Consider the following 24,873-nt stretch of genomic DNA (forward strand, 5'->3'; position numbering starts at 1 on the left):
TTCTACTGTCTCTCTTTTGCCATCTCTTAGTCTTCTCTCTTTCTCTCTTTTCATGGCTAGACCAGGTCTGTTAGCCATGTTCATTCTACTACTTTTTTTTTTTTTTCTCTGCTCTGGACTCTTCCAGATGCCTCTGGCTCTTCTCTTCTTCATATCTACAATAAAAAAAAAAACCTTCCCCTAAACCATGCTACATGTTTGAGCAGTCATAAACCCTTAGTTTCACTGAGGAGCATCACGTAAGAAACACTGGGTAAACCATTTTGATTATATGAATTGTAAGAAAACCTAACAGTTAATTTTCGAAATAAATGTATCTTGCGTGAGCTTTGGCTCAATTACAGATAAACAGAAAACACTGGCTATCCAACTACCCATCTTCAACTCTGCTAGTCTAGCTAACTTTTCACCCAAATTAATTTAGAGCAGATAATAACTAATAATCAAGTTTGCCTAAGGACCTACAGATGTGACAAGATCACATGCCTGAGGAACTTTAAAATAAACAGGCTGTGAAACGTCCAGATGGACCCACAGGCTGGCTTTTGTTTGGGAATGGACACAAAGTTAAAAGTAGAGATGTACTGTCTGTTAGTATTTAAGCAGCCTGCTTCTGGGTTGCCTAGCAACCTATGATGTCATCATGTGTCGACCACCAGGTAGCCACACCTGGTAGGTGTGGTTAAGTTGCTCCTTAAAAGGACCAACCTGCCACTTTGTTGCTCTCTTGCCCTCTTGCCCTCTTGCTCTCTTACTATTTCCTGCTCTCTCCCCTTTCTCTGTCTGGTGCCCTCTCCCTTCCCCCTATCATGTCTTGCTCTTTCTCTCTCTCTCTCTTCATGTCCATCCAGTAAACCTTTTTCATATAAAATCTGTGTGTGCATCATCATTTCATTGGTCCTAACACCGTCCTGGCCTGGAGAGTTGTCTCCGAAGCTAAGACAGCTTGCTGCAAACTCTCCTACACATAAAACAAAAAAATAAATAAGCCCCTCTTTTAAGACTGAGTTGCTTTGGTTTTATGTGCATGAGTGCTTTGCCTGTATGAATGTCTGTGCACAATGTGTGGTCCATTGCCTGTGGAGCGCAAGTGAGAATCTCAGAGCCTTTCATGTGGGATGAAGCCAGCGTCCTCTGGAAGAGCAGCCTGTGCTCCTAACCACTGAGCCATCTCTCCAGCCTCATAAATAGACTGTTAAAAACAAACAGACTGCACTGTCCTTGGTTAATCAGCTGATGGGGAGGAGGAAGAAGCCCCTTGCATTCAGGGTTATTCTAGGTTCACACCCAGGTTTGCAAAGGCCTAAGATAAACTCTGTCTCCAGCACCCTTATTATGGAGTGAAGGTCCACATTTCTCACATGAGTGAAGGGGTCCGGCCCTGCACTGATACTTATTTGGCACTTGTGTAGCCAAACCAGTTTGCTTGCTTGGGCAGTTTGCTTCCATGTTGGTCCCAACTAGCTAAATGCCTGCCTGCCTTCCTGCTACGAAGCATCTCCTGTCTCAGTGTTGTATAAAAATTGTTCTCCATCTTTTCTGACTGGTTAATAAAGAGCTGGACAGCCTGTAACTGGGCAGGAGAGTTAAGGTAGAGGTTCCAATCCCAGTGAAGGAGGTTCCAGGTAGAGAGCAAAGAGAGAAGCAGAGCCGCCATGAAGAGTCACCATGAAAACATGGATGGAGCAGGAGCAGCCAGGGCAAGACTAAGATGGCAAATAAGGGGCTTCTCATGGCTGGGAAATAGGCCACACCAGCATACATGGGCTAGAATCGTTCACTATCTGCCCAGCTATAGTGCCTGAAGCTTATAATAAATATAACAGGTCTCCACGTCATTATTTGAGAGCAAGGATGGGCATAGGAAAAAAAAACAATATTACATCATGTATGTGAAACATCTCTTGGGGTGCTTGGAACAAGCATATAATTAACAAATGCACCATCCAGTTTGTACAGCCCTGCCAACTGAGCGTTGTTATAAAGAAAGAAAATCCCAAATGTTTGATTTTACCAAGAAAGACTCAGGAGCCAGATGCTTTGGTGAAAACTTGCTAGCTCAGAGAGGCAGAGAAAGCACCCAGCTAACCTTCCTGTTCAGCTCACATCCCAAAGGAAAAAGCCAAAACCCAAAAGCTTGCTTCCTCATCCAACAGCCCAGGAGGAAAAGGCCTCAAGCTCTTTCTTCTTCTCCACACTGTCTAAAATACCCTTCAACTCAGAGTCCCTCCTCTCTGTTAATCCCTGTCAGCTGGTTTCTTGCTCTGCCTCTTGACCTAGTGTTAACTTTATTAAATCCTGTGTACAGAAAGCTCTTGGTTTAAAGGTGTGTGCCGGGGCTGAGCCAAACCAAAGAAGAAACAGGTTTTTACAGTTCACAGCAGGACCAAATGTCTTGCAGCACCTGAAAGCGTCACATTCAGCATCCCTGAGATTAGGTCTGGCCATGCTCCCTGGATGAGAGCATAAGGCTGTGAAGAACTTACAGATCTGAGAATTATCTCATCCCCGTGTCAAGTGAGACGAGTCGAAGGCAGCCAGCACCAGGCTCTGGGCAATTCCTATGTCCCACTTACATGGTACTAGAATCTTCAGGTTCCTGGGCCCTCCTTAGATTTTTTTTTTTTAGCATGTTCTACAGAGTCAGCTTGCAGGAGGGGAAGGGGCTCACCGTAGCCTCACCAAAAGACAGCTGGAATGGGTGTGAGAGAGCACTGTGGGTGACAGAGGAAAAGGTTGTTACCCAGAGGGTAGGCAAGACATTTTTATATTAATTTTTTAATTTCCCCTTTTTTGGGGGGAGGGGGTGGAATGTAACAAGAGTGGAGGGCAGACATGGAAGAGCTGGGGGAAAAAATGAGTGGGATAGGGGTAGCTGATGTGAAATTCCCAAAAAATTTAATTAAAAAAATAAAACCCAACCCTATGTGATAGCCGCAGTTGAAGCCAGGATCCTTCACATGGAGACTTTGGTGTGGGTTTTCACAAGACGGTTGGTGGATTCCTAAGAGGGAAACCTGGTGACCGCAGTCTCTTTCCAGAGATCAAGGTCAGCTGTAATTCTCTCTATGCAGTCAAAGCTGGCCTGGTACTCACTATGTAGACCAGGCTGGCCTTGAACTCACGGAGATCCACCTGCCTCTAGAATGTAAGGTGTACACCGCCACACCTGGCCACCTCCCCTTCTGGATGGCTGTACTTCCTTTGGCTTTTCTATGGTCCTCAAACTCTCTCGTGCTTAGCTGTAAGATGAAGCTATCAGCAGCACCTACCTTGATGGCTCGCTATAGGATTAAGTTGGCATATTGCCTGGCAACCAGCTATGGCAGTGAGCATTTTCAAAAGCCTTTTGAACATAAAGTCCTATGAGAACCATAGAACTCCCCAGCTTTGGCCAGCGGGTACCCTATAAACCATGGTTATGATGTGGGAGTAGGTGGAACATAGCCCAGCCTTCAATACAGAATAGCTCAAGCAGCCAGACATAGCTCTCCCCCAGATCTGGAAATTTTAATCTCTTCTAATATGCCAAACAAATTTGATCCTACATGGTTTCAACCTTCATTTGGTGGCTAGAAGTTAGCGGCACGCACATGCGTGCCTATGTGCGTGTGTGCGTGCGTGCATGCGTGTGTGGTGTGGTGTGTGCAGTAAAACACAATGTCTTTTTGTCCCTCAACAAACTCTTTGTGGTAATCCACTCTGCAGCAAATCCTGGCAATGAGATGTAGCTTCCGTTCTCCGGGAACCCACAGGTTGCAGGGGAGAGAACAGACACACACACAGTCCCTACAGGTCTTTGCTGGAACACACAGAAAGGACATCCCACACGCTCAGCGGAGGGCAATTAGCCCAGAGCACGCCCTGAGGAGAAAGGACTTGGGGGCTGTTTGGAAAGATGAGAGGAATGAGTGGGGAGGAAGGCACTGAGGCAAAGCCGGTTCACTTCGGTGTCTGCCAGGATTCAGCAGCGCTGGATCATGCAGCTGGAGGGGTCAGTGTAGGGCAGGTAGAGCCGGAACGGTAACAAGGCCCTTGTCAATATCTAAGAACCAGAAGCCTAGCGTTTCCCCTGGAGACCAGGGAGCCGCTGCACAGCTTGGAGGCTGAGCTGAACTAGGCAAGTTATTCACTCCTCTTTTATTCAGTTAAAAAAAAAAATAGGTTTTACATGCACATAGGACAAAATGCAGAATGTACAGACGGAGCTTACAGTCTTCCTCCAGTCTTCCCCTCAACTCTGGCAGCTGCCCACCCGGGAGAAGCCTGTTTACACCACGGTTTTCCCTGAGGCCCGCTCAGTGGCTATATATGTAAGCAGCAGCAAATGGGATGGGTTATGACCCACTTTTCCCATTTATTGTATTTTAGAGGTTAGAATATTGTTGCTCAGCGCTCTCTGTAGAGCTCAGACTGGCCTGCAACGGAGGCCTTTTCCCTCAGCCTCCCAAGCGCCGGCAAGATGGCTCAGCGCATAATGGCACCGGCCGCTAAGCCTGCCGTTAGTCTTGGGGAGCCATACTGGAGGAGAAAAGAAGGGGCCCCCTGAGTGCCGTGCATTGCTGTGCCTGCCCAGATTGTTTGGGGAACTTTCTAACGGCTGCCGGCGTCCCCACAAGAGATGCCTAGATTGTTTTAGGCTAGCATGCCAGAAGGTGCCCGCCTGCCATTCAGCTGGAGCCTGGGGAACAGACTGGAACTAGGGCTCCAGTGGCAACGAACGCTGGATCAAGAAAGAGATTCCAAGCGAAGAGACAAGGGGTGCTGCTTTGAGTAGGCATGGCTCCCACAGACTCATGTGTTTGAATGTGGCCCATTGGGAGTGGCACTATTAGGACGCATGGCATTGTTGGAGCAGGTGTGGCCTTGTTGGATAGAAGTGTGTCACTGTGAGGGTGGGCTTTGAGGTCTCCTATGGGACACTGGCTCCTGCTGCCTGTGGGTCAAGATGTAGAACTCACAGCTCCATCTCCAGCACCGTGTCTGCTGCATACTGCCAGGCTTCCCGCCATGATGATAATGGACTAAGCCTCGGAACCGTAAGCCAACCCCAATGAAACGTTTTCCTGTATAAGAGTTGCCGTGGTCATGGTGTCTCTTCACAGCAATGAAACCCTAAGACAGGTGGCACTGGCAGTAGAGGGCGCACTAAAAGTCTGGGGACCAACCAGGTCCTCTGCAAGAGCAGCGAGTGCTCTTAACCACTGAGCCATCTCTCCAACCCCAGGAAGTACTAACAGAAAGGACCTAAGCCTCAGGAGCAATGCACCAGGCAAGGGCCACTGAGCTTGCTTGTCCAGGTAAAGCACTTGCCAACACTAAGCCTCATGACCTAAGTTTGTGTCCCCCGGACTCATACAGTGGAAAGAACTGACTTTACAAAGTTGTCCCCTCACCTCCACCCATGAGCCATAGCACAAACACACACACAATTAAATGATTAATTAATATCATTAGTAATCACAACAGGCAATAACAGTAATATAGGTACACAGCACCATGTCAGCTTAGTGGATCAAGACAACAGCTACGTTAGTGAGGGACGGTAATAGACACTACCTTCAGGAATAGGCATGACCTCCTTTTAGATAACTGGACCTCCCCTCAAACCCACCGGCACAGCTGTGCAGAAGAGCAGAGGAAAAGTCTGGGCTTTACTTTCTTTGAGTCTGAGTCACAGAATCTTTGCTAAGTATCTTTTTCTTTTCTTTTCTTTTCTTTTTTCTTTTCTTTTCTTTTTTTTTTTTAATCCTTCAAGACATGGCTCTTCTGTGTAGCCTTGGCTGTCCTGGATTCTCTTTGTAGAACAGGCTGGCTTCACACTCGCAGAGATCTGCCTGCCTCTGCCTCCTGAGTGCCGGAACTAAAGTATCCATTCTTTGGAGAAATCTTCCATATCCCCCCCCCAAACCTCTTGTTACCCAACCTGGCTTGACCTCACTCTGTGGCTAAGATGGCTACTGGAAGAGGTGTGTCACTAGGGATGGGCTTTGATGTTTCAAAAGACTCACATCTTTCCCACTCTCTTTCACTTTGCCTTCTATTTGCAGATCAAGATCTGAGCTGGGCATGACACACACCTTTAATCCCAACACTTTGGAGGCAGAGGCAGGCGGATCTCTGAGAGTTTGAGGTCAGCCTGGCCTACAGAGCGAGCTCCAGGACAGCCAAGACAGTCAAGGTCACACAAAGAAACCCTGTCTCTGGGGGGTGAGGAGTTGGGGAGGAGATCCAGCTGAAGGGTATTTTCTTAATCAGTGATGGATGGGGGAGGGACAGCACATTATGGGTATCGCCATACGGCGCTGGTGGTCCTGGGTTTTATAAAAAAACAGGTGGACCCAGCCAAGGGGAATAAGCCAGTAAGCAGCACTCCTCCATGGCCTCTGCCTCAGCTCCTGCCTCCAGGTTCCTGCCCTGTTTAAATCCCTGACCTGTCTTCCTTTGATGGTTGACAGTGATAGGGAAGTATAAGCCAAATTAACCCTTTCCTCCCCAAGTTGCTTTGGTCACGGTATTTCATCACACCAAGGGTAACCCTAAGACGCTATGTAGCCCTTGGCTGGCCTCGGAACACACTGTGTACCAGACTGGCCTTGAACTCACAGAGGTCCAACTGCCCCTGCCTCCCATGTGCTGGAACTAAAGGCCTGTGTCACTACACTTGGCAAAACACATACCTTTTAAGCCATAACTTTTGACCCTTTGTCCCAGTTATAGTGTAAAACTGTGTTCAGTCTGATTGTATTTATTTGTTGTCTCACTATGTAGCCTTGGTAGGCTTGGAGCTATATAGACCAGGCTGGACCCAAACTCAGAGTTCTGCCTGCCTCGGCCTCCACAGGGCTGGGCTTAATCAGTCCAATTTTAAAAGTTCCCAGACTCAAGCAAGATGATGGTAGCACATACCAGCACTCAGGATGCAGAGGCAGGCAGATCTGCACACACACACACACACACACACACACGTGCACACACCACAGAACCTTAAAATCTGACTAATAGTTACTTCTGTATCCTCCTTACATGACATTTCTAGTTATCGATAATTTTAGTTGAAATTATGTGAAATCCTGCGCAACTACTGACAACTTTCACTGACTGTGCACGGCATGTTACAAAATATTTATTGCAAGTTAAATGTATTCCTGTTTTCTCCGGATACAGCTTCACTGTCGCCCATGAAGGCCTTGAAGCTGTGATCCTCCTACCTCAATCACCAAATGTTGGGATTACAGGTGTGCACCGCTGTTCACAGTTCAAAATGTATTTGTTACAAACACACCGTAAAAGGGCTCCATTATGATGGGGTTGAAGCCTCTCACGCCCCCCCACACACATGCTTCTCTTATTTAACAGTAAGTACATGTAGGTGGGTGTGCCCGTTTCTAGATTTCGTATTAATGGCCATGAGTTTTGTTAATAATGAGTCACGACTGTGACCAAATCATCGACAAAAGGCAACTTTGGGGAGAACAGGTGTTTGGGGCTCACAGTTCAAATCTCTGCAGCCCATCCTTGCAGGGGGGGGGCATGTAGTAGAAATGGCTGGGTCCATGGCCCTGTTCAGGAAGCAGAGAAAGGGGGAGATGGTGCCCACCTGCCCTTTCACCTTTATGCCCTTTGTATTCCCAGCACGTGGAGCAGTGTCGCCCATACTGAATGACTGTTCTCAGTCAGCCTCTCAAAACAGCCCCAGAGACACACCCGGAGGTGTGTCCCCGTGTGTCCCGCCGTTTCTCAGTGTGATCAAGTTGACAACCATCATGTAAGTTATTTCTAATTTTGTGCTACTGGAAAAAAAAAAAAATGCAATGGCCCCTCTCCGTAGGCATCTTTTGTGGGCATGTGCAAGGATCCCTTAGGGGTGGACACGGAGATGTGAAGTCATGTTACTACCTCGGTTGTTGTTAATTGGGAATCCACCATATTTTTTCTCCCACGTATTCATTTCTTTCCTTTCAAGAACATTGTGAGTGTAGATGTGCAGGTCTAAGTGTGCACGGGCACGAGGAGGAGAGAGGTCAGTGTTGTATGCATGTGCTGTCATTTGTGAGAGGAAATTAAGGTCATCCACTATAAGGAACAGCTGTGTTCGCTGTGATGCGGTTTGGCCATTGTTTCTGAGACAGGTTCTAATGTATCGTGGGCTGACAGTTAACTCCCTAGGTAGCCAGAGATGACCTCGAACTTCTGAGCCTCCTGCCTCTGCCTTTCAAGTGCTGCTGGGATTACGGGCATGATTTTTTTGTGCTTGGGATTAAGCCTACAGCCACCAGCATGCTAGGCAAACACACTGCGGCTGAGCTCTATCCCTGGCCCTTTATTTTATAGTTTTGGAGATAGGCTCTCACTAAGCTGCCCAGGCTGGCTTTGACCCTGCAGTCCAGGCAAAGCCTTGAGCTTGCCATCTTTCTGGCTCACCCTCTCTGGCAGCTGGGGTTACGGGCCTGCACCACCAGGCCCAGCTTTCAACGTGACATTTTGGAAGATCTTAGTCTCTACCAAACAGAGTAGTGCAAAGGTTTCTGAACACAGATGAGGAGAAAGGCAGGAAGCTTTTTGCAAACTCACAACAGGTTGTGTTTTAAAATGCATCCAATGTCAACGAATTGACTAGGGAACTCACCCTCTGTGCTATTCCCCCTTTATCCAGCCAATCAAGGGTTGACACTGCTCCCACAATCCAGGCATGGAGACAAAGCTTGGTTTCGCCCTATGACGGAACTTCCAAGGCGAGAGACCAGCTACCTAGGATGGGTCTGTGACCGGATCGCTCAGTGTCCTCATCATCTTGACTTCAAGGCTGGGGTGTGGCTTTGCCTGCTGAAACTTCAAGGTTCACTTCTTAGAAGGGGGAGAACGGGCCCGCGAAGACGAGGTGGAGGGAAAAGATGCCTGAAATCCGTGAGTGTGGGCTGCGGCAGACCCAGCCGGCGGAGTTTCACGTGCCCCCCGCGGGGCTCTGGATCCGGAAGGTACGGACCCCGATCCCGAAGGGGGAGCTCCATACTCCACAGGTGGGGCTTCGTATCTGGGAGGCGGGGATCCAGACTGCACAGATGTGGTTTCGTATCTGGGAGGTGGGACTCCGTACTCCACGGCGGGGTCTTCATAGCCAGGAGGCGGGGCTCCATACCCAGGAGGCGGGGCTCCGTACCCAGGGGGCGGAGCTCCGTACCCAGGAGGCGGGGCTCCGTACCCAGGTGGTGGCACTCCATAGCCCGCAGGGGTAGCTACGTATAGGGGAGGAGGGGATCTGAATCTCTCAGCTCCGTATCCTGGAGGCAGGACATCATATCTGGGGGGTGGGGCTCCGTATCCTGCAGGTGGGACTCCATAGGCAGCTAGGATGGCAAAAAGAAGGGGGGAAAAAAATCATAACCCTGAGAACAAAGAATAACTGAGGAACAAGAAAAAATAATGCGGGGGGGGGGGACGAACTCACACATCAGAATTCAGCCATGCTAAAACCTTGTCTTTAGCAGTTACCCCGTCTTATCATTCCTCTGATAAGGTTACCTGAATGAACTGGAAACAACCTTCTAGTTACACTGGTCCTGACTTAGCGTTGTGCACATACACATCTGATAAAGTTTGTCTGGGGTTATGAAAAGAGACATACCTTCAATGAGGAGTATAATTTGGAAAGTTGGATGGGAGGTAATTTTAAAGGAGAGGCGGCTCTGGAGAGACTGCTCAGGGTTAAAAGCACTGGCTGCTCTTTCAGGGGACTCAGGTTCAACCACCAGTTCCCACCCTGAACGACATGGTTGGAACGTGGTTCCTCCCCCCAGACTCCTCCCTCCCTACTTCATGTTCTCTCTCTCACTCTCTCCCTAAACCACAAAACCAAATGAAAAACAAAGGTAGAAACAAACAAATACATTAAGACAAAACAAAAACATTTTGTATTGGCCAGCCACACCTAGGCATAGGGCCTGCCCTGCAGTGTGGTTGATAAACCCAGTGACCCTCCTTTAGAGAAAACGGATTTTTCCTTTCTCCGAGGGCATCAGTTACAAAAGCTACTCTGTGTCCACTTTCCCTTCTGCATAAGGGGATTCTGTCTGTTTTGAACTTCTCCAAGTCTTACATGCACTGTCAGTCTCTGTGAATTATATACATCAGTCCTTTTGTATCTAGAGCACGCTGGTTCCTTGGCGTCATCTATCACCTCTGGCTCTTACAATCTTTCTGCCTCCTCTTCTGTGTAGATCCCTAAGCCTTCAGGGGAGGGTTTTTGTGGTGTTTTGAATGAAACACCACATTTTGAATTCATTTTGAATGAAAATGGTTCAAAACCATTCATTTTGAATGAAAATGGTTCCCTTAGGCGCATGTATCTGAATGTTTGGTTCCCGGATGGTGGACTGTTTAGGAAGGATTGGGAGGTGTGGCCTTGTTGAAAGAGGTGTTCCCTGGGGTGGGCTTCGAGGTTTCAGAGGCAAGACACACAGCCCAGTCTTAACGCTGTCTGCTCACGGATGAGATGGAAGAGCCCAGCTACTGGCTCCGGCACCAAGCTCATCTGCTTGTCACCACACTTGCCATGATGACTGCGGATTCCCCTTTGAAACTACAGGCAAGCAAGCCCTCAGTTGAATGCTTTATTTTATAAGTTGTCTTGATCATGGCGTCTTTTCACAGCAATAAAAAAGTAACTAAGACAGGTTTGATGAAAACATCCCATTTAGGACTGAGTGCTCCAAGGTCTCTCACTCTCTGCATTTTGTCCAGTTGTGGGTCTCTGTGTTAGTTGCCATCTACTGGAACAAGAAGCTTCTCTGATGAGGACTGAGTGATACACTGACCTATGGCTGTATCAGTGTGTCATTAAGAGTCACTTTATTGCTATGTTCCTTCAGCAAAACAACAGCATTGTTTTTCCGCTGGTCTCATGATCTACTTAGTCTCAGGTTCTTGGCCACTTTAGCAATGTCAGGTATGGGTTCCTTAATGGAGTGGGCCTTGAACCCAATAAAAAGTGGTTGGCTGCTCCCCTAACATCCACGCCACTTTCATACTAGCGTATCTTGTAGGTAGAGTGGAGCTGGGTGATACTGATGATTACCTTTTTCCCTCCAGTAATGTCTCCTAGAAATGGCAGAGAAGCTAACTCATGAAGCCTCACCAGCATGGCAGCCTAAACATGACTTGAAGACACTAAAAGACATGGTACCCTGAAGAAGGAAAAGTCCGCGAAGCTTCAACCCTAGACAGGAAGCTCTAGGCAGCAAAGGAATACTGAGAGTGGGGGACATAGTCCTCCCCAGGAGAGAGCACACAAACCGGTTATCTAATACCAAACGGTCAGCCCTAAAACCATACACATATGAGTGATACTATATGGACTGAGCAGATTTTACATATTTAGGGAACACATACACATAGCGACAAGTAAAGAAAATGAGGCCAAGAGTTTGAAATAGAGCACTGTGTGTGTGTGTGTGTGTATGTGTACATGGGAGGGTCTGAAAGAAGAAAAGGGAAGGGGAAACTGATGTAATTATATTATAATCTCAAAAAATAAAAACATATTAAAAAAAGATAGAATGATGTCCGATGTCCCTGGTCATGACACACACTTGCCTTTAAGTCAACAAGCCAGATGAAGAGAGAGCATAAAATCGAGATACTCTCACATGTCAGATGTCTAGAGTAGAACAGGTTAAGAGCTTAGAAACCAGCCAGGCAGTAATGTTGCATGCCTTTAATCCCAGCACTTTGGAAGGCAGAGGCAGGTGAATCTCTGAGCTCCAGGACAGCCTGGTCTACAGAGTGAGTTCCAAGATAGCCAAGGTTACACAGAGAATCCTTGTCTTGGTGAGGGGCGGGGGGAAGAGCTTGGAAATCATCATTTCCATCCTCACTATAACAATCTTTTTAAAACAGATGAGCTGAAAACCCATCAATGAAAATCAGTCACAAAGCAAGCTGCCACAAAACATGGAGAGACAGTGACAATGGAAGCCAGAATAACAATGGTTACAAGTGAGGAAAATGCATGATATATGCTTCATGTACATGAAGAGGCAAAGACAACAGAAAAGGAGACAGGAAGAAAACTAAAGCCTCTGGTACTGAAGAGTTTAATTTAAGTTAGCCTGAGTAAAGAGCCATCTTGACTGGGAGCTGAATTCAGGTACCAGGAAATATCACAGAATGTACACTTGGCAGAGAACAAAGTTAACTCTCCTAGCAACAGCCTTCAGGAAATAATACAGAATAAATGCTTCATAGAAAATAGAGACAAACTCCCTGGCAATAATCAATGGGAATCGGTTGGTAATCGGGTGGGAAAATTCTCCCCAATGTTTCAGAGATGGTTTAGAAAAATAGCCATTGTGATTATATGCCTTAGCCACTGTGATTGTGTGCCTCAGAAAAGGTCACCCCGCCCTGCTAAACTTCACCCAATTCTGTAACGCCAAGGCTTGTGCCCCCCCTGCTTGCTGCCATGGAAACCCCCGGCTCACAGACTTTCCCTTTAAAAATCCTGTTCACTCAGAGCTCGGAGTCCCACTTCTCTACTGCTGCGCCAGTGAGACTTGGGTCCCAGGTTCAATCGCTCTCGTAATAAAGCTCTCTTGCTATTGCATCGAGTCGTCTCCTGGTGGTCTCTGAGGGCCCCGTGAACCTGGCATAGCAGTACCTACAAGAACAACCCTGAAGAGTCTCACTCCTAGCCGGATGAGAGTAAGACCTCACACCAAAAACCCACAATCCGGTTCTATAACTTACTATATCATGACACGCATTCAATAAAAAGCCACAGACATCCATAGGTGTGGTTTTGTATGCCTATACTCTCAACTCTGTGGGAGACTCAAATAGGAGATGCTAAATTCAATGACAAAAAAAAAAAACCCAACCAAACAAACAAAAAAAAAACAAAAAACAATAGCTTGGAACTATGGCACACATCTTTAATCTGGAGGCACGGGCCTGCAAATCTTTGAATTTGATGCCATCTTGGTCTGCGTAAATTGCAGGTCAGCCCAGGCTATACAGAGAGAGCCTGTATCAAAAACTAAACAACAACAACAACAAAAAAAAAAACACAAAAATCAAAACAAAGGGCCAGCAAGATGGCTCAGTAGATAAAGGAATGTACTACCAAGCCTTAGAACCAAGTTCAATCCCTGGGACCGTAGTGGAAGGAGAGAGCTGACTCCCACAATATGTATCCTATGACCTGCATAAGCAAACTATAGCAGGCACATTAAAAAAAAAAAAAAAAAAAAGCTCACACCTATGACCAGCACCACGTGAGGCTGAGGCTTGGAGGACTACCACAGTCCAAGGCCAGCTTGGCTTACAAAATAAAACCACAGTGTGAGACCTTGTCTTAAAAACTAGCCATGGTACGGGACACCTGTAATCCCAGCACTTGGGAAAAAGAGGCAGGAGAATCAGAAGTTCAAGGGCAGCCTTGGCTACACGAGTTGAGATCAGCCTGAGCTACACGAGACCCATCTCACAACAACAAAACCCCTTCTTTTAAAAACTGTCTTAGATATTTCATTATAGTAGCAGAAATCTATCACACAGATAGATAGAGATGGGAACACTGGGAAAGGATCAATATTTATTTTCTGTACTCTGAAGTGTTGTTTGGGTCTGACATCAAAGGCTCTTTTAAAAAAAATTATTATTTTTGAAACAGGGTCTTCCTCTGTTGTCCTGGAACTCACTGTGTAGACCAGACTGGCCTTGAACTTGAAGCAATCCATGTGCTTCTTCTGCCTCTGGAGTCTGAGTGCTGGCATTAAAGGTGTGTGCCACCACATGCCATGTTCTGCTTTTATTTATGTATGTGTGTCTGGACATGTACTCCCTGGGTATGCTGGTCTGAAGAGGGCATCAGATCCCCTGAGGCTTGGTGCAGGTAGTTGTGAACTACTCGGTGTGTTTGCTGGGAACTGAACCCAGTCTCCTGGATGAGCAGCAAGGGCTCTTACCTGAGCCTCTCTCCAGCCTCCAGTAAGGCGCTCCCTCTCTCTCTCCTCTCTCTCTTTCTCTCTCTCTCACTTTGCAGACCAGGCTGGCCTCGAACTCACAAAGATCCACCTGCCTCTGCCTCCCAGAGTGCTGGGATCACAGGCGTAGGTCACCACCCCCTGCTGGAAGGCTCTCTTGAAAGCAGCTCTAGTTCATCTTCTTGCTGCTGAGACTTTGCGCTCAGCGTACCGTGAACGCCTCAGATACTTGGAAGTCTCGTTGGGTTTCTAGGCGGCCTTCAAGCGCTGGGAACCGACGGCAGGCACTTAGGGTCTAGTGAAATGCCTCCAGGGCACAGATGCCTCTAAACTGTGTGTGGCAGGGTATGTATGCCGTTTTTTTAATCCTGGACTTCAAAATGAGACATTTTAACACAGCAGTAATACTATCTCAAGGATGTCATAAATAAAAGGAATGGCGCTTAACTGATACACGATTGAGCAAGCCAGGTCTTCATGGAAGCCCGCAATTTTCTCCACCTGTGCCTAACGTTGAAGGGTAGGGGGTCGTGGGGCCCAGGGTGTGGCTGGAAGGCATGGCAGCCTTGAGGGCCATGATAGTGTAAAGTAAGGGGTGAGGCGGGTAGGGCTGTGTTTTCTGCTCAGGCTCCTAACAGGGCTGCGTAGGTGTGCTTTGCTTATACGTCATCACCAAAGTCAGTCTGAAACACGGCACAGAACCTCAGCCCTCCGGAGGCTGAAGCAGTGCGGTCGATTCCAGGCCAGCCCTGTTCACAAACAGAATTACAGACAAGCAGAATGTAATCTGAAATGCAAGTCCAGCCATTTGCTTACTCACTATTGGCTTTCCACCAAGAAACAAAGCCACGGACACCCCAAACCCTGGCGCTTCTCTTGAATCAGACCTCAAACAAGGCTGTGACGAATTGTCTTCGAGCCTCTGGCATACTTTTCCACTTCCTGGAGGGCATTTTTCCCACACCTCACCTTGGTATGCCTGTGGGGCACACATGCTCCTTTCCCTCACTTTGGCATGCCTGTAGGGCATGCATGCTCCTGTCCCCCACACCTCACCTTGGCATGCCTGTGGCCATGTATGCTCCTTTCTCCGCATCTTACCTTGGCTTGCCTGTGGGGCATACATGTGCCTCTCCCCAGGAACAAGATAAATGCCTGGAGGGCCCATCCAGAAACTTGCAACTCTGAGTGGAAATCCTTGGGCAGCTGAGAAGACAATTTGACAAAATAAGAACTTTTTAATCTTTTAAATCAGATCTATATAGTGGCTATGAACTGAATAGCTAACAGTGTTGGCTGCCTCCTTACCTGTGAGGCAACAAAACTGATACTTTACATATGAGCCAACAATACTCTTCTCTACCAGGTAAAAAATACATGTGGCTCTTTTCTTAATCTGCATACTTAATTGAGAGCAGAGAATTTGTCCCATTGTCTGTGGTTATTTAGGGCCTAATATAGTACTTACTATATAATCATCACTTACTTGGTTTCCTTCTCTAAGAAGAGAACATAATAGTATCTATATCATAAGGTTTTATGAGCATTAACCTGATCTTTGTAAAAGGGCTTAGACCACTACCCAGCATAGTAAACATTTAGAAAGTGCTAACTAAAGTACGTGTCTCTAAATTGAACTAATTTCCTCTCAGACTTACACTGATTATAAATCCTGACCACGACACACGGCCTCATAGCTCATTCACTGCAGTAACCTAGACACACTCTACCCTTTCCTCTGAATCTGCAGCACCATCGTCGTGCCTCTGTTAAAGCAAGTAAAAATGTATCTGCAAATGCCCATCTTTACTAAGCCGTGTTTTCAGCATCTAGACTGGAGTTTGAGGTGGATAGCAAAAAAAGAAAGGGAAAGAGCCTTCCTGACAGAACGAAACGACAACTCAGAGAAGAGAGTGGCAAGGCACCAAGTGCAGTCTGAGTGGATTGTAAGTGTGAGATGTAGCGGGTGGCGGTGGTGGCGGACATGGCGGCGCATCCCAGCACTCAGGAGGCAGAGGCAGATGAAACTCTGTGAGTTGCATTCCAGCCTGGTCTACAGAGTGAGTTCTAGGACAGCCAAGATTACACAGAGAAACCCTGTCTTGAAAAAAAAAAAAAACCAAAGAGTGTGGGTGGCATGAAGTGAGACTAGCTTGAATGAGAACATGGCATGAAAGTGTAGTTTATCAGCCACAGAAAGCCCTCTCTGCACAGCCGTTAGGTCAGTACTTTAGGACAGTAGTTATCCTCATTATCCTCTCATGGACAAGAGCAAACAGAAGAGAAGGAAGGGCAAGACCAAGGCGAGAAGAGCAAAACGCTTGTGGCAAAGCCATCCCCAGGTCAGGCTCAGGGGATTGGCACAGCCTTGCTCTAATCCATGTACAAATACTGGCAGAGCTTACAGAAGGCATTGGCTGCTCCCGGCCTGAGTCTGCTCCCACAGAGAGACTCTACTGAACTCCCTGACCTCTCTGTTTGTGCTGCTCTTAGAAACACTCTTGGGTTTCTGGGCCGCGCCCAGTGCTGCTCCATCAGAGCAAACACAGTCCACTCAATCCCAGCTACTCCGGACATGCGTGCGTTTGTCCTTCATCCCCCAGTCACCCCAGTCAGGCGTCCAGAAACAAGGGGTGCAGGATATAGCAGTTTCAGGTTAGACCACAGGCTCCCAGCTCCTCCGGGACAGGGTGAGGTTAACAAGTACATTGTATGGGACTCGACACACGACAGGTAAACTCCTTAACCCCTGGAGCTTTTACTGTGTTGGTCACTCACCGGCAGAGGCAGCTTTGGCCATCAACTGGGCGAAGTCGATAGCACCTCCTTTCCTGAAGACCATTTTAAAGGTAGCAGACCCTTCCCAGCCACCTGAGGGAAGGAATGGCAAATGACCTACAGGCACTGGGAAACACGCTCTGCCAACAGGCAGGTCAGCTCTGATCTGAACTCTAACGTGAAGCAAGTCCGAATCTTAAGCTTTCTAGAATCTTTTTCTGGGGTGTAGGGGAGACTCTTCTAAGAGAGAGAGAGAGAAACTTACCATCTGGAGCTGCCTGAATCGTCCCTTTAATGTAGTTTGCACTAAAGACAGGCTGTTCAACGCTGCAGTTACTCATGAGATGAAATGGCATCGTAAAAGACAACATGGGATCATTGTTTGGACGTGACGTCACAAAAATCACCTAAGTGAGGAAGGAAACTTTGGAAAAGGGATACAGAATTTGTCCATGGACAGAGACTTGCAAAAGCAAGTGGCACTGTGGCCTAAGTGAGAAAAATCATCTTTCACCCTCCTGCAAACCAAGTCTCAAAGTAAAACACCTTAGAAGCCAATGTTTAGCTTTCGTTTTGTCTTGGGGTTTTTTTGTTTGTTTGTTTGTTTTTGTTTTTGAGACAGGGTTTCTCTGTGTAGTCCTGGCTGCCCTGGAACTCACTTTGTAGACCAGGCTGGTCTTGAACTCAGAGATCTGCCTGCCTCTGCCTCCCCAGTGCTGGGATCAAAGGAGTGCACCACCATGCCCAGATGTTTAACTTTTTTCTTAAACTTTAGGAAAAAAAAAACAAATGTTAAGCTAACTAGCCAATCAAAAGAAAAGTAAAACTTACCCGGTACGAGGTGAGAAACAGCGTCCCCCTCCTCGTACCACTGAAGAGGTTGGAGCCTGGCGGTGACTGGGGGAAGGAGAGGTCCACATCTAAACTCTTCATCAAGAGGCTGCAGAACGGCAGAGCAGGCAGCAAGGGTTAGGAAGCGCATCAGACGAGCAGGGCAGCCATGGCCCACGCCTTTAATCCCAGCACTCAGGAGACAGCGGCAGGCGAACTCTGAGTTCAAGGCCAGCCTGGCCTACAAAGTGAGCTCTAGGACCGCCAGGGCTACAGAGTGGACTTGTCCGGGGTCAGGGGAGCACACAAAATGACGAACACGGGGGTGGGGTGGCAACTCTAGGCTAGAGTACCTGCCTAGAACACGCGAGGCCAAATGCAATCCCCAGCACCGCCAAAGAGGACACCAAAACTGTACAAACAAAGGTGTCGATCCATAAGCATTAGCCACTACTCCTATTATAGGGAAATGAACAGGATTCAAGCAATATTGTTCTTGAACAATTTACTTCTATCCTCCCTTTAAAAAAAAGATTCCATGGGGGCGAGCAATGGTTCACCAGTTAAGATCGCTGGCTCCTCTTCCAGAGGATCCAGGTTTGATTTCCAGCACCCCCAGGAAACCTCACAGTGGTCAGCAGCTCAGTCCCAGGAGAGCTGATGCCCTCTTCTGGTCTTCAAGGGACCTTCACGAACATGGGGTACACACACGGGCAGGGGAAACACCATTAACAAAAGATGATCATTTTTAAAATAAGAGGATTTTACTTTTATTCATAAATTTAAGTTTATGCGTGGGTGTGTCTGCGTGAGTGTTCTGTATGCCCGTGTGTGTGTGTGTGTGTGTGTCTGTGTGTGTGTGTATGTTCACAGAGGCCAGAAAAGGGCTTTCGATCCCCCTGGAGCTGGAGTTACAGGCAGTTATGAGCTGACTGACACGGTGCTGGAAACCAAGTTTGTGTCCTCCAGAAGAACAAGACATGCTTTTAACCGCTGAGCTATCTCTCCAGCCCTTCTTCTCCCCTTTTATCTCTTGGCTGTCTTTGTCTTTCCAAACTTACTTCTATTCTCTATGTTTGTCACTAATTCCTGAATTTCTTGGGCAGACACTGGAAAGTACCGGGTTCCTGGCATGTTTGGCTGGGAGAGGGGTAAGGCAGACAGGTGATTCCACACCCTGGCACATTATTTAGACTCATGCTCTCCTCACTGATAGAATCTAGTTGTTTGTTTGTTTGTTTGTTTGTTTTAGTTTATCTGTTCAATGTCCTCCCTGATGATTATTAGAAACAATAACTGCCTGCTTCACTATTATGGCTCTAGCAAAGGATAAGCCACTAAATATTAATAAATAAATAAATAAATAAATAAAGGAGAGGAAACAGGAATAGAAAACACAATGTAAGTAACAGGAAACATGTGTCATGTAAATGGCACAAAAATATCCCAGTAATCTAACCGGAGGGATTGTTTATGGTGGAAACGATGGTGAAAGTTCTCCTAGAAAGGATTCTTAATAGGTAGTGTTTAAACAGGCAGAGGTGATGGTACAAGGGACAGTTCAAATGGGGAATCAACAGCCTTAATGGAGATCGAGACGGAGATACTGGAAAGCAAATTGCCTGCTTGGGAGAAGACTAGACGTACGGATGAACCAAGACACAGAGTGAGCAACGTTAGCAACATTAGGGAGAGTCTTGAGACCAAGTTGGGAAGCTGTCTGAGATTTAAGCTTCACACACACACACTTGTGCATCCACCACACTCACAGCACATATGCTCACACACAGAGTTCCAGACTTACATCCTTGGCTTATGTAACCATCCGGGAAGCTCTGTAGTGAAATCCTGTCTCAAAACAAACAAACAAAAGAACAAAACCAGGGCTGGAGAGACGGCCCCGTTATTGAAAGCACTGCCTGCTCTTGGAGACAACCCAGGTTCGATTCCCAGAACCCCCACAGTGGCTCACGGTCATCCGTAGCTCTAGTTCCAAGGGAACTACGTCACCTGCCTGTCTCCGCAGGCATCGCGCACACGCGGCCTAAATAGAGATGCCGGCAAAACACCCGGACAATAACATAAAAATGTCTTAGGGTTCTATTGCCGTGAAGAAACGCTACAGAGTATGGCAACTCTTCTGAAGGAAAATATTTAATTGGGCTGGCTTAGAGCTCATTATGGAGGGAAGCATAGCAGCGTGCAGACAGACGTGGTACAGGAGAAAGGAGCTGAGAGTTCCACGTCAGGATTGGCAGGCAGCAGGAAGAGGGAGTGACCCTGGGCCTGGCTTGAGCTTCTGAAACCCCAAAACCCACCCTCAGTGACAAACTTCCTTCAACAGGGCATACCTCCTAATAGTGCCATTTCCTATGAGCCAATGGGGGCCATTTTCATTCAAACCACCTCAGAATACAAAAACTAAACCTCACATAAACCAGTCAGACGTGAATAAAGATTTTATGACGGGATAACAATAGCACTATGATTGTGATATTATTTTCCTACTTTTATTAAAATTAATTCAAGATTAACAGGAATTGATTTTCAGTATAACTTGAGTATCTCTTAATGAAATACTTAGGATCTGAACAGTTTTAGGTTTTGGAATACTTGCATATACAAGAGATTTGGGGGAATGAGACCCAAGTTCAAATGTGACATGCCTTTGTTTCATATATACCTTACCCATATAACCTGAAGGTAATTGTGTGTGTGTGTGTGTGTGTATACTTTTTGGGTTTTTTGTTTTGTTTTGTTTTTTCAAGACAGGGTTTCTCTGTGTAGCTTTGGCTGTCCTAAACCAGGCTGGCCTCGAACTCACAGAGATCCACCTGCCTCTGGCTCCCTGAATGCTGGGATTACAGGAGTGCATCACAGCACCCAGCTGTATATAATATTTTAAATAATGTGATGCATTAAACAAAATATCATGGAGTGCAATTTTCCAGATGAGGTATTTGGTGCCTTCAAGTGTTGTTTTGTTTTGTTTTTGAGACAGGGTTTGCTATATAACCCGGGCCGGCCTTGAACTCACAATCCTCTTGTATCAACCCCAGTGTTGAAATTTTCAAGGTGGTTGCACCTTCAGGCGTGGCCCACCACATCTGGAATTTTGTTTTAAATGCATGCCCTCTGTGGCGGAGGGTGGCATACTCCTGTCTGTGGGACCTTGGAGGCCAGTTCCCCCTAGAGGTGGTACCAGGCCTTTGCATGCCATCCAGCAGAGGTTGAACTCAACTTGGGCCCTCTGGCAGAACAAAACTCACTCTCACCCGACCTTCCACCTGTTTCAGTGGAACCTTTTAGATTTTGGATTTTCAGATCAGGGGTGTTCAGCCTGTGCTGGGTGAAGACAAGATAGAAACCTAACAGTTTAAAATTATTAAATTTTCCTATGGAAAAAAAAAAAAAAAAACTATTTGGTAGTAGGTGTTCTTATGCTCAAGTACTAAAAGTAACCTTCAGTTTCCAGCCAGGCTGAACTGGCACGCCACAAGATCTTTGTTTTAAAGATACTAACATCATTACAACACCAGACCCTAAGTTTTTCCTTTATCCTTGGGCATCTTAAATCTGGCATTGAGGGACCTTTTTGCCCTGGTTTTCCATTCTTCTTTGGCTTTTCGGAATGCCTTGGCCTACCTGAGCAGGGTCTTCCCTGCATATCAACTTCTCTGGTTTCTTTTTGGAAACTGGAATGCCCCAAGCATATTTCTGGAACAGCAACAACTGAAGGTCTCCTTCTTCCACAGTCCCTACCTGACCTTGAATAGTTTCACCTTCAGCTGGGCTCAGCTACTCTCCTGCTGAGAGCAATGCTTACCTTCAGCAACCCATCAAGTAACTTTTTTGTTGCTCTGGTGTAACTTGTTTTTGTTGTTTCCTGTTTTCGAGACAGGGTTTCTCTGTGTAGCCCTGGATGCTGTCCTGGACTCAGCTCTATACACCAGGCTAGCCTCAAAACTCACAGAGTTCTGCCTGCTGGGATTAAAGGCGTGCACCACCACATCCATCCTGGTGTAACTTTTTACCCAAAAGTCAGAAAAAGGCAACTCCTTTACAGTTCTTAGTATCTTTGTTCTTCAAGTGAAAATATCCAGGAAGTTTTCGTTGGCTGAAAGGGCAAGTTGGAGGCATACATTGTCCTATTGCTGGAAACCAAGACACTACTGATTTTTTTCACACAGGGTAGGTCTGGGACACCAGAAAAGAGGCTCTACCCCGGCTCCTCTTTGTCTCTCACTGCATCCTTGGTCACAGATCAGGCACAGAGCCAGGTGGTACCAGCCCCAAAGATACATTTTGATAGACAGGTAAAGATACATTTTCAAAAGTTTTCAAGCAGGCCCTGGCAAGATGTCTCCACAGGTAAAGGCACTTGCCACTGTGCCTGCGGAGCTGAGTTTGATCCCTGGGACTCACCTGGTAGGTGAGAGAACTCCCACAGGTTGTCCTGTGACCTTTGTATGTGCTGGGGTGTGTGCATATGCACACATGCACACACGTAATTTTCTTTTTTAAAAGATTCCAAGCAGTAATAAAGAAAGGGGAAAGCCTCAGAATAGTTCAGATTAAGAATTAACCAGAGGTTTATGTACAATGGAGTATCAGCCCATTGACAATAATAATATAGGTGTGGTTACTGGAGACCGTCCCAATGTGTTATTAGCAACTGTAAATTAGTTACAAAGCCGTTGGTAAGGGGGAAAAACAAGTGTGAGTTTCCTTAGGGAGAAGCACAGGGAAAGCCATACCAAAATGCAAAAACTACTGAATGTTGGAATTTGGGTAATCAGCTTTTCCCCCTGATTTTCCTACCGTGACATCAAATGTCATCTACACAATTTTTAAATAATGGATAAAACAAAACAATTCAATCTTTTCCAGTTTAACAACGCAGCCTGGCCCATTCATTTATGACCTCTCAGCCATGGTGACAAATTCTCTACAGGTCAGGAATGGCACCATACATCTGTAATCCCAGGAGACTTGCACCACCACATCTGGCTTCAGTGGAACATTTTGGGTTTTCATAATAGGGATGTTCAACAGGTCTGTGCTAAGGCAAAACAGAAGCAAGATGCTTTAACTTCAACTTGAATCACGAAATTCTTCCTCACTGGTAAAATATTCTCCCCCCCTCCAACCTCTTTGAAACTTCTTTCCCTCATCACAGATGCTTTTCAACATCACTATCTGTGCCAATATGCCAGCGGTTGGTATTCCAGTGTGAATAAATCCTTGCTCAAAACCAAATCTGAGATTTTTTTTTTTCTGGGATGTTTTATTGTGTTTAATTACTACAAACATTCACTGGGAGGCTGAGGCAGAAGTATCACAAGTTCAGGGCCAGCCCTAGCTAAACAAACAGCAAGACTTAGTCTCAAGACACTCAAACACACCACAGTTGTAACTAAACTCTCAGGTGTGCATCGTAATTACAAGGAAAACTAAAAATAGAACCAATTTTCCCCTTCTCAAACTATTTCCCTACAGCCAATTGTAACTGGGAAAGCCAGAGAACCAGCCTTTGATGAAGAGCAAGCAGAAAGTAAAACTTTTCTGAAGGACAGCAAGAGGAGGTGATGCACTGTATGTAATTTCAAATCCAAATCCAGACTTTCCCATATGCACTGAAGGTGATTTTTGAACAAAGTATTTTTCCTATTCCTACCTGTGAAGTGAGAGGAATGGTTCAGACAGAACAGTTATAGCGACAAAGAACAATGCTTGCCATACTTAGCTGTTCAGTGAAAACTATCGGTGCATACTCAAGAACACAGATTCAAAACGTCAAAGGAAGAAAAAAAAGCAGGGTTTTTCTTTCCTTTCCTGCTTTGGGACAGGGTCTTTCTACTCTGTGGCTCTGGCTGTCCTGGAACTTGCTTTGTTGATCAGGCTGGCCTTGACCCGTTCTCAGAGATCTATTTGAGCACATCTTTTGAGTTTGAGTCTCACTGCCTGGTGGGAAATAATGGAAAACCAGCAGAAAGGGGGCGTAATCCACGAGGGGCAGAGACAGTGTAAGGAAAGTGTTTGGGGGAAGGGGGGGTTAAAGAGGGGAGTAGGGTCAAGGTCTTAAATTTGCCTAGAAATGAGCTTCTCCTGACAGAGAAGCTGCCTTACAAGCCCCAGCACCGGGGGAGGCCGACGGTGCCACTCTTCCTGGGCACCCCAACTTTTGTTCCCAATCTTTTCATAGAGGTGAGAAGCTACCAGGAAAGGGAGCTTTGGGGGAATTCTGAGGAAGGCTTGTGCACGCCAGCCCCATCCCAGCCCCTCTTCCAACCCGCCTGCCCCGGGCCCTTGTTCCTGGTCAGCGTGAGGCGCACCGGGGGCCCTCGGGACGTTTGTCCCCACCCCCGTAAAGTGGCACTCAACCAATGGTGCAGGGGCTGACCCACTCTTCACACTGCCCTCTTCCCGCGGCCTTCCCTCTGAGGAGGCCCGAGCCCAACCAGCTGCTCCGCGACGGCGCGCGAACGCGCCCGGGAAGGGCGGGAAAGTCCTCGATTCGCGGAGCGCTTCCTAGCGCGCGTGCGTCTACCCTGAGCAGCTCCTCCCTCCTCAACAGCAGCCTGGAAGCCCCCTCAGGCACCTTTCGCCAGGAGGGATAGCGGCCCAGCGGGGGTCCACCGTGTGGTTCTGGTTCACAGCCATCTCGCTCTCGCTGCTCCGCACCGGCCGCCGCCCCGCCCTTCAAATGGGAAGGGGCGGGGCCTGCCAGGGCAGGGGGCGGGCCCTCAAGAGAGGGACCGGATTGTGGCGCAGAAACGTGGAGGAGTTGAGTGGGCAGCTGTCACAAGAGGAACGGTCACAAGAGTCAAGGGAGAGAGGGTAATGAGAGAGAGGGGGGCGTGTTCGTGGAACTGGCTCCACCCCTAGAACGGGGGCTGGAGGATGGCTGAACAGCCTCTGTGGTGCAGGTCTCCAGCCAGCCTTGGTCCCGCTGGGAGTTGGTGGTTTAAAAAGGAGCCATTAACCCAAAAGCTCAGTCCGGGTTATTTTAAACCAACCCAGACCGAGGGTCTACGTTTCCTCCACTTCTTAAAGGCCAGAGTGGTCTTTCTTGCATCAAAGATGGCCTAGAATCAGAACCCATGATCTTGTGAGAGAACATCCAGAAAAGGTGAACTAGGTCAAGAGGTGGACGGTGAATTTCAACCTTCAGGGGGTCCCGTTCCAGAATTTATTGAGCCTTTGTAGGTGTCACGCCCAGAACATTACTCAAGACACACTAAAATATCAATGTGCCAGTGAAGAAAGGAAAATTGCCAAA

At 47.1% G+C, this 24,873-nt stretch overlaps 1 protein-coding gene across 1 annotated transcript; it reads right to left on the reverse strand.

Annotated features, from left to right (window-relative positions):
* Nucleotides 1–3,900: 3,900 nt before the first annotated feature.
* On the reverse strand, nt 3,901–24,382 carry Wbp2nl (WBP2 N-terminal like). The gene is made up of 6 exons (XM_060388946.1): nt 24,193–24,382; nt 17,592–17,700; nt 17,026–17,167; nt 16,761–16,853; nt 15,084–15,188; nt 3,901–9,347 (listed from the first exon to the last, which is right to left on the reverse strand). Exons 1-6 carry the CDS (start codon nt 24,252–24,254, stop codon nt 8,842–8,844), a joined length of 1,017 nt encoding a protein of 338 aa, XP_060244929.1. The 5' UTR covers nt 24,255–24,382; the 3' UTR covers nt 3,901–8,841.
* Nucleotides 24,383–24,873: the final 491 nt, after the last annotated feature.

This window comes from Meriones unguiculatus, chromosome 8 (assembly GCF_030254825.1).
Source record: "Meriones unguiculatus strain TT.TT164.6M chromosome 8, Bangor_MerUng_6.1, whole genome shotgun sequence".
In the NCBI taxonomy this organism is placed as follows: domain Eukaryota; kingdom Metazoa; phylum Chordata; class Mammalia; order Rodentia; family Muridae; genus Meriones; species Meriones unguiculatus.

What these genes read in the sequence shown, in the direction of transcription:
- Wbp2nl (XM_060388946.1), bottom strand. Translation starts at nt 24,254, where the DNA reads ATGGCTGTGAACCAGAACCACACGGTGGACCCCCGCTGGGCCGCTATC. An exon ending in TGTTTCTCACCTCGTACCGG is followed by an intron (nt 17,168 to 17,591) that starts GTAAGTTTTACT and finishes TTCCTCACTTAG; the next exon opens with GTGATTTTTGTGACGTCACG. An exon ending in GGCCAAAGCTGCCTCTGCCG is followed by an intron (nt 15,189 to 16,760) that starts GTGAGTGACCAA and finishes TTGTCTTCTCAG; the next exon opens with CTGCCCAAGGATTTCCACTC.